Source organism: Centrocercus urophasianus, unplaced genomic scaffold (assembly GCF_019232065.1).
Source record: "Centrocercus urophasianus isolate 14NV4802_14NV808 unplaced genomic scaffold, USGS_Curo_1.0 seq_10, whole genome shotgun sequence".
Taxonomy (NCBI): domain Eukaryota; kingdom Metazoa; phylum Chordata; class Aves; order Galliformes; family Phasianidae; genus Centrocercus; species Centrocercus urophasianus.
Window position 1 is genome coordinate 76,880,740 of NW_024884142.1, and position 9,009 is coordinate 76,889,748.

The following is a 9,009-nucleotide window of genomic DNA, read 5'->3' on the forward strand; positions in this document are numbered from 1 at the left end:
ACCAGTAGAGTTCAGAGCAACTTGGTAACCCCATCATTTGCTGCAATTAAACATTAATAGGGTGAAACTATACAAAAAGAGGTGTGTTCTTTGTGATCAGCGACTTGAATAATCAACACTGTGGTTTTATGAATGACTAAGCAGCTGAGCTGTAGTAGATTACTACCTTTTGTGCTCATGATTTATTGCAATTGCAAAATCTATTATTCATTTACAGCGACCAGTGGCTGCTGCTCAACTGATGCAATCGCAGAATGGTTTGGATTGGAAGGATCCTTTAAGATCATGTAGTTCCAATTCCCCAGCAGTAGGCAGGGGCACTTGCCACTAGCCCAGGTTGCTCACAGCCCCATCTAGCGTGGCCTTGGCCACCTCCAGGGAGAGGGTATCTGCAACCTTGCTGAGCAGCCCATTTCAATGTCTCACCACCCTCCCAAGAATTTCTTCCTACTATCTAGGATAAATCTACCCTCTTTCAGTTTAAAGCAATTTCTCCTCATCCTGTCACTACATGCCCTTAGAAGTCCCCCTCCAGCTTTCCTGTAGGCCCCTTGCAGGTACTGGAAGGCTGCTGGAAGGTTCCCCCAGATCTTTCTCTAGGCTGAAGAGCCCTAGCTCTCTCAGCCTGCCTTCATAGGGAAGGTGCTCCAGCCTTTCAGTGTGTGGTAACATTTTGAAATAGTGTTGTCAGTTGAATGCGATGTAAGTCATACCTGCTGGCTGCTTTTCCTTATGGTGTTTTAAAGCTGGATGTGTTATACTTTTCTTTAGCTTTTTAAAAGTAAATTGGTTGCACAGATCTGCATCTCTTTTACTTGTGTAAGATAATGGGAAAATTGTCCTTCAGTGGTTTTCTGTCTAATGGGCTATTGAAGTGAATCTGCTTACCTGTAGAATTCTATGTATGGCTGAAATCACAGTAGGAAAACAAAGCACCTCACTAATTTCACTTGTGTTACTGTTTGGGAGCCTAATGGTCTTAGTGAGAACAATCTTTTGTTTGTATTGCAGTGGAAACAATGGATGATCTGTCTTTAAACCTGTTTGTTCTCTGGAATCCTTTCTAACAGGTAAAATATGTATATAAATCACTTGGTTTTTTTTCTTCTTACAGGACTGTCTCCAGATCTCCAGTCAATGGAGCAGATCCGGAGAATTATGAGACCTACAGATGTTCCTGACACAGGTGAGTGGCATGGAGTTCACAATAAATGGGTGTTTGAGATGAAGTAGGTTTAATCAATTCCTGTACAGGCAGTGCAGTGGCTGAAGTCATTAACTCTGTTTCACTACAGTATTGCTTTATTTCTGTGCAGAACGTGAATCTTGTTCCTCGTGATGACTCAGTTGACTGATACTGTTAGAGGTTACTGCCCACGTTGTTATTGCTTATCATAACAAACTATCCACGCCTGCCTTAAAGCAAACTTAGATGTTCAAATAAAATTAAACAATTCATTCTTTTTCTTGCCTTGATTAGACACACCCAAACTTTTTAATACATCAACATAATTGTTTAAAGGTTGCGGAGTATTATTTGAAATGTTTGAGCCTCTCTGTACCTGAGCCCAGTAGAAACATGTCTTCCCCGTCTAACTAGTAGGATCTCCTTCTTCAACTTTACTGTCATTGGAATTACATTGCTTGTGTCATTGAGTAGTCTTGAAACTTTCTTTTGCTAAGAGATTGTATTTTGCTTATAGATAGTGAATGCAAATTACCATTGCTTTCTGTTCTCTTTTTGAATGGTATTAAACATCTTCTTTAGTGTCCCATTTATTCCAGATTTATTACTAGAGGATTAAAAAAGCTGTCAAGCAGTACAGTGAGATTTTACGTGTTGTTTTCAACAATAGCCTGAAGTTAATTTAACTTAGAGGAAATATCATGTTCAAAGCTTTTCTTTTTTTTTTTCTTCATTGTTTGAAACGATGTTATAGTTAAACTTTGGAAAAGTAAAATTCTGTTTCCTGTAATGTCTTCAGTGCTGGTGCATAGGAGTAATCCAGGGTCTGATTTTAATCCGTCTACTGCACCTCGATCAACTACACTTCTGTGCAAGATGGTATATGCACACTTGAAACAGATGCATTACTAGACTGGTAAATGAGTGTTTCTGTAGTATAAATGGCACTTGAAGTTCTTCCTCTTACACTATTTATAGTTCATATCAACGTAAATATCATTACAAATGAGTCAAACTTTACATTTATCGGAGCTTTCAGAAGAGGTAGTTTTATTCAACAGGCTGATGCTCCTGCTTGAGCCACCCCTGCTTCAGGAATGCCCTTGCCCTTGTAGTTCCAGTTTCCATGGACACTCATCTAAAGTGATGTATTCTTAGTACCTCCTAAAAATAAGCATAGGGAGTTTAAAGGAAAAAGAAAAAGAGGGCTGTGGGGGGAGCTGTGAAGCTTTTGATCACTGATTTACTGTCTTCATTTGGTTTTCAGAAGCAGACAGATGTTTTCCAGTAGAGCTAAAATGGCAGGGATGTTGAAGGATTGGTTCTTTTGGGCCTACTGATGGAAGCCATTACATACGACTGAACGGAAACAGGTCTTGCAGAAAGTAAACTGAAGCAGTCTCACCGTGAGAGTTGAGGTCCTTGAAAGCTGTTTGTAGAGGGATGGCTCACATTGATGCAAAAATTATTAGATGTTTTTGTGGCTTGTGCTGATTAGATTAGATCATTACAATGGTTTCTTCTAGTGTGATAGAAAAAGCCATTCCAATCTCAACTGCAGTTTAAAGACCTTTTATTTTCATGGCTTTTTCATGGTGTTTAGAAGCTACTTATCCAAATTTAACTTCTTATGGTGACTTAAAACAGTTGCCTCCAAGAGTACTACTTAACCCTCACAAAGTACTTAGGTATATTTATTTATTTATTTATTTTGGTTAACATTGCTAACTATTCACATACTGGGAACCTGTAGCTCCCTCTTTTGTGTAATCCTGAATATCTCATGTCTACTGTGTTACATTCTTCCAGTCAGCCTAAGCTATTGTAATGGGGGGTGTTGCTATTAAAAATAAACTCATCTGACTGGCATAGTTCAGTTGTATATGTGAGACTGACTTTTTGCAGGATTCTGTTACACAGCTATTAAAGATTATAGGACAGATTTGTATTTTTCTGTGTGTGACTCTAAAGATTGTTTGGTATCTTGGTGGGGCAGTAGAAAAGGAAGTACTTCTAAGTAGTTCAGACTGGCAGCTTCTGCCACTTGTTGGAAATCCCAGCTAAGAAAACAGCAGGTGCTGCAATGAAACTTGTGAAAAATATATTCAGCATAGGACTAAATTTCAGTAAAATAATTTTAAAATGCAGTCTGTATTCAGCAGATTGTTTTGAGGTAGGTACCTGATTTAAAAGGCAGTTGTTCATACTCGGAGTTGTTTTCTAAAAGCAAAGTGCTGGTCTCTGTTAAAGACGTCTCTGTGTCGCCAAAGACCAACTTGATAGCTGGATATAAAAATAAAATAGTAGCACTATTTCTATCGATAGCTGTCGATATTCTATCGATATTCTTGATTATAACTTGCAGATCTTGCTTTGTAAAGAAGAATGTCTTCAATATTTTGTGTAGCTTATAACCTGGCTTACACTGAAATCAAATTTTGAACTCTTGGTAGCAAAGCCAGCTGATTCCTACTGTTGATTGTGAAACAGTGCACTTAAGTGCTTAAATACTTAAGGGTTAGTCATCAGAGGCAGAGAGAGTACAGTTTCGTGTCAATTGAGATAAAGTTTGAATGCTTTTTGGTTTGTTTGTATTGCAGCTTATTGGCCTGAGGCGTTGCAACTGGACCAAAGGATCATCTTTAGTACAAAATTTAACTCCAGTGTTAGTTGACCTCTTGTTGGCAGCTGGGAAAAGGAATTCACCAATGTTAAAATAATAAAGATTTAATTACTTGAATTTAGGTTCCAAACTGTTTGGCATGAGACTTCTTAAAAAAATCATGGCAGTTCAACCATGCTGAAAATGAAATTAAATTTTGGTTTAGTCAGTCAAAGTTCTTCATGTATGGTAAGAAAGGTTTCATGTTCAGAAGTTTCTGGTACAAATTTTTGTTGTTTTTTCTGACTGGTCCTGCATAGGATTCGACAGTTCAGTGTGTCTGTCAAACTCAGCTGGTTGGCAAGCTGTGAAGTTGGTGGTTGCCTTTGAAAACTTGCTGCACTGCATTGTTTTTTAAATTCCTCAAATGCTCTGTGTAAATATGCTGAATGTTACAAGTAAATATTATTTCAGAGTTCTTTGATTTTGATTTTTTCATCTCAAGGTACCATCATTTTTAAAGGAAAAAATACCTTGCTGTATTCTCCAGACTTGGGCAGACCATCTTGCCTGAGTCAAAATTCAGATACTGCTGAATTTGTTGCTAGGGTGTGTTTTGTTTTCTAGGACAGCTGCTCTGGCGATTACAGTAAATCTATTTTACTTGTATTTGCCCTCTTAAGACTAATATCTTCACTTGCATTATTTTTCAAAGGCTTACTATGTGACCTGCTGTGGTCTGACCCAGACAAAGATGTGCAAGGTTGGGGTGAAAATGATCGCGGGGTCTCTTTCACTTTTGGTGCTGATGTGGTCAGTAAATTTCTGAATCGTCACGATTTGGATTTGATCTGTCGAGCTCACCAGGTAGGAATGATTCTGTTACTGCTTAAAACTTCTAGACTTCGTGTGTGTTTGATATTGGTTATGTGTAGCATGTATTTGAACTTATTTTGTATTGCTTTACTTCTAGGAAAAACAAAATGTTCCTAATAAAGGAACTGTATGTCTGCATCTTGTTTGCTCACAGAACTGACTATCTCGTGTCAATTAAGTAAAACGTTAACATTAGATTTCCTCAGATCTGTGTCTCATCTGTTTACTGTTAAACTACTGTATGTTAATACTAGAGGTGAAATATGTAGTTTAAAAGTGGCAAAGTGAATTTGAGAATGACACTGAAGTTGGAGTTCTGCATTACTGAATTTACTTCAGTATTACATGCTTTAAGCCACAGCTACTAGATAACTATCTCTGCTTGTCTTTATGAAGGTATTTAGTAATTCTTGAACATTTCTACAAACAGGTCTGGACATAAACTTTGCCTTCAATTTAGTTATAGAGTACTTTGGCATAGGCTTGTTTTGCTGAAATACGCAGAAAACAAAACTGGTTTAGGCATGGACAATCTTTAGGCTATTTGTTTGCAATTTTTAGGAAGTGATTTTAAGCAAATGTCCTGCTTAGGTGGGCATTGGGTTTCAATTTTGTGTGTAATGTTCCAGTTTTATTATTTAGTTGATCTTAAAAGCTCTGGCGTCCTGTGAAGGAAAAATAGGTTTTTAATTTTGTTACAGTTAAACTCAAATGCTCTGTCAGAACACTTTCATTCTTAGGGTTTTACTGCTAAAAACACTAGAAAATATTAGTGTGTCGAACATTTGCTGAGATGTCTCAACTGCTCAATGATTACCATTAGTATCTTTGTATTCATACAGATGCTTCAGCTCTTTATAAAAGTATGACATCTTTCAAAAGACTGGCGTTCGACTGAAGTCTGCAGTTTTCTGTTGTGTATCACTTTCAGTCTATTATGTTAAGGTTCTATTCTAGGGAAGTGGGAATATCCTTAGCTGATGTATTGTGCTACTTTGCAGTATTTTAAGAGTGTTTTGTGCTCTTAGAGAAAGCACAGCAGAACCAGCTTGCTTTTAAACCATCAAAGTTGTCAGAAGCCTGTACTTGGCTACTCTGAAGTTTTGTAGGACCATCACTGTACTGCAAGTGAAACTTCATGGTTACCGTTGCAGTTAAGATGATATGTGGATCTTTTGTGCTCTGAGCCCTTAGGTCAAATGTATCCAAGTTTGCATATAAACAAAACACTGGAATTCCTTAAACTGACAGTGTGTAAACTGACTTCCAAGTACAATGATATCAACAGTGAAACTGATGCATATCTAATATTAGGATAGTCAGACAATTAAATCTACTTGATTTGGCACTCACTGTTCAGATAGAGTGAATCTGTCCTCTTTAAAGACAGAGATAAAATACATTTTTGCTGAATTCTTGTGTCTTCAGTAGAAGGACTGTTTGCCTTAAAACTTGCCTTTTTCTTCCAAATGTATCTTTTGGTTTTTGTGAGCTATATTAATTTTTATGATGTTGACAGGTGGTTGAAGATGGATATGAATTCTTTGCTAAACGGCAGTTGGTCACCTTATTCTCAGCTCCAAATTATTGTGGAGAGTTTGACAATGCAGGTGGCATGATGAGTGTGGACGAAACTCTGATGTGTTCCTTTCAGGTATGATGCATTTGTATATTCAGTGTTCCTTTAAGTGTTGGACTGTGTGTGAGGTGTTAGTATTTGTTGTTGCCTCTGTTTCCATGCTCATTTCAATGTTATTTGAGTAATTTGTTTATCATCCACAATTGGGTGGATGGCACTCATTTAGTGCGGTTATTCTGCTCAAATTTTATTCCTTGCTCCTCCTTGGATGCAATATTTTGAGCTCCTTTTCTTTTCTCCCTTCCACCACAGTAAAATGGTGGAACTAGAGGTTAGAAACAGTTTTCTTAGTGCTGTTGTCTGTAGGATTCAGGAACTTGTACGGTTGTGTTGTGATTTCTAGTCCTCCCCCACCCTGTTCTTTCTGAATGAGGCCTCACATTGACTTAAGGGTATTTGAAATGTTCTCAGCTGTCACTGACTGAAAAGAACTTCTTTATTTTCTCTAAGATATTGAAGCCATCTGAAAAGAAAGCCAAGTACCAGTATGGTGGACTGAATTCTGGGCGTCCAGTCACTCCACCTCGCACAGCTAATCCACCGAAGAAGAGGTGAAGAAAGGAATAATGTAAAAAACCATCAGATCTGTCAAGGACAAAACTCCATATTACAGTATATAATAAGTGTGCACTGTAAAACCATCCAGCCATTTGACACCCTTTATGATGTCACACGTTTAACTTAAAGAGACGGGTAAAGGATCTTTATTAATTTTTCTAGTAGAAAGATGTGCGACACTGTATTGTAACAAGTATAGCTCCAACTTCTAATATCCAGCATAGAGTAAAAAATAAAATAAAAAATTAAAAAACCTATTGCAACTGCATATTCACACTTACCACAGTTTTTAAAGTTGACCAACATCCCAGTTAAAACTTGATGTGATAGTTAAACCAGATGAGAGCATGATGTTCCATTTGTGTAATGTGGTCTTATTGTTGCTTGATTGCTTTTACTTTGGTTATTTTGTAGCTAGAATGATGCGAATATGGTATCTGGTCATATTCCCTGGCTCTCTTTGAAATTGAAATATGGAAGGGAATTAGAAGATCCGTTGGTCTCTTATCCTCCCTCTATCCTCGTGTTATTCATAGTAGTGCCGCTCAAATATGTGCCCCATTATAATGCAAGGTTGAGAGTATGGTAGTGATTAAAAGGCAAATTATTACCGACATGCCCAGACTGGACAGCTTGACAGCCAACGTAAGTTGAGATAGGAAAACCTGCCTTGACTTTTTAACTTAAACTGCCACACGATTAATTTGTACACTACGCTGTTTTAAATTATTGACATTACACTGTGCTATGGCACATCATTTAACTTAGGACAAAAATGGTATTGCCTATTAGTTGGTAACTTGATTATGTGGTACCTTGGCTTTAGTTTTATTAGCATGAAACACCTTTGGCATGCTTAGCTTCCAGGTAACTGGTAACTCCCTACCTGTATCAGAATTCATTTTACGTAGTTCCACAGAACATGAAGATCCTTATTTGCTAAGCCTTTGAAAGCTGACATTCTTTTTCATAAGAGGGTGTATTTAAATGGATGTTCACCAGTGGACAATAGGCCAGCTTACTAGTAGTGAGCTAAAACTGCTAAATGAATGTCCAACATGATTGTAAGGCTTATGTCACTCAAGATTTTATCCTTTGGATTTTCATGATCAAATTTCATATACTATTGTATAGACTTCTGCTTTGTAGTGTACTATAGTAGCAATAATTTCTGTACATGATTGAGAGTTATGCAGTATTTCTTTTCAGTTCTCTCCTTTCTCGAAGGGGTAAACATTGGTAAATGGCAAGATATAGAAAAGATACAAAGTATAGAGGGATAAACGAAAGGCACAGATCTGTGATGCTTTAGGATGCAATACTTATTGGATATAAACACAAAAGCTTTTACTGAATATTGTTGAATTTGTAAGATTCTTTGGGGGAAGGCTTCAGATTTATACCATTCTAAGTGTGCATCAGTAGATGTGAAAATCTCGACTTCAGTATTGTCTTTGAAAACGTTAAATTGAGAATTCTGGTAACTTGCATTTTATGAACTGGCACATTATATAATGCAAGAGTTATATTGCTTTCTGACACAGTGAGCAAGTTCTTCAAAATGGATTTAAGTCTTTTCTAATTCCATTTTTGTTTTAAATGCATATTTTAAATGTAGTTTTTTCATTTAGTAAAAGTTGTCTAATTCATTTGAATGAAGTCTGTCTGGTTATTTTACTACTATTTGCTCTTAAGTGTGGAATTTTTTTTTAATGCAGCATACACATTGCTGATGTATATTGGATTGGTCTGTTATTGAACAGTGGTTTAAGTTACCATGTCTTGAAGCAAGCACCGGTTTAATGCAGTATAAAATATAGAGGTAGATTACATGCATTACTGCTCAGACGTTTCTTTTGAAAGTCACTGATGACAGGAGAGTGAGTGAATGCAGTGTTGGTGTGTGATGAGGTAATTCAGATCTGTTCCTTAAGCCTTGATGAGGTAACTTCATGCTCTGAAGTCATTGCTTACTTGAGATTTAGGTTTGCAAGTTTTGAAAATGCTGTTTTTTGCCAGCATTTTTCCAGAACGTTACCCATCAACTGAATTAACTTTTCTGTCTTTTTCCTTAGTTTCTGGAATAATATCTTCTGTATCATGAAAAGACTAGGTATATATGGCTCCATTTATGTGAGTACCTGACAT

General features: G+C 37.0%; 1 protein-coding gene across 3 annotated transcripts in view; it reads left to right on the forward strand.

Moving 5' to 3' along the window:
* The window catches only part of PPP1CB (protein phosphatase 1 catalytic subunit beta), a 29,316-nt gene extending 20,800 nt beyond the window's left edge, over nt 1-8,516 (forward strand). For all 3 annotated transcript variants that reach the window (XM_042839112.1, XM_042839032.1, XM_042839181.1), the window contains 4 exons: nt 1,115-1,186; nt 4,504-4,655; nt 6,184-6,318; nt 6,754-8,516. In XM_042839112.1, coding sequence (XP_042695046.1) covers nt 1,115-1,186; nt 4,504-4,655; nt 6,184-6,318; nt 6,754-6,858 — 464 coding nt within the window. In that variant the 3' untranslated portion in view covers nt 6,859-8,516. The remainder of the gene's footprint in view (nt 1-1,114; nt 1,187-4,503; nt 4,656-6,183; nt 6,319-6,753) is intronic.
* Nucleotides 8,517-9,009: the final 493 nt, after the last annotated feature.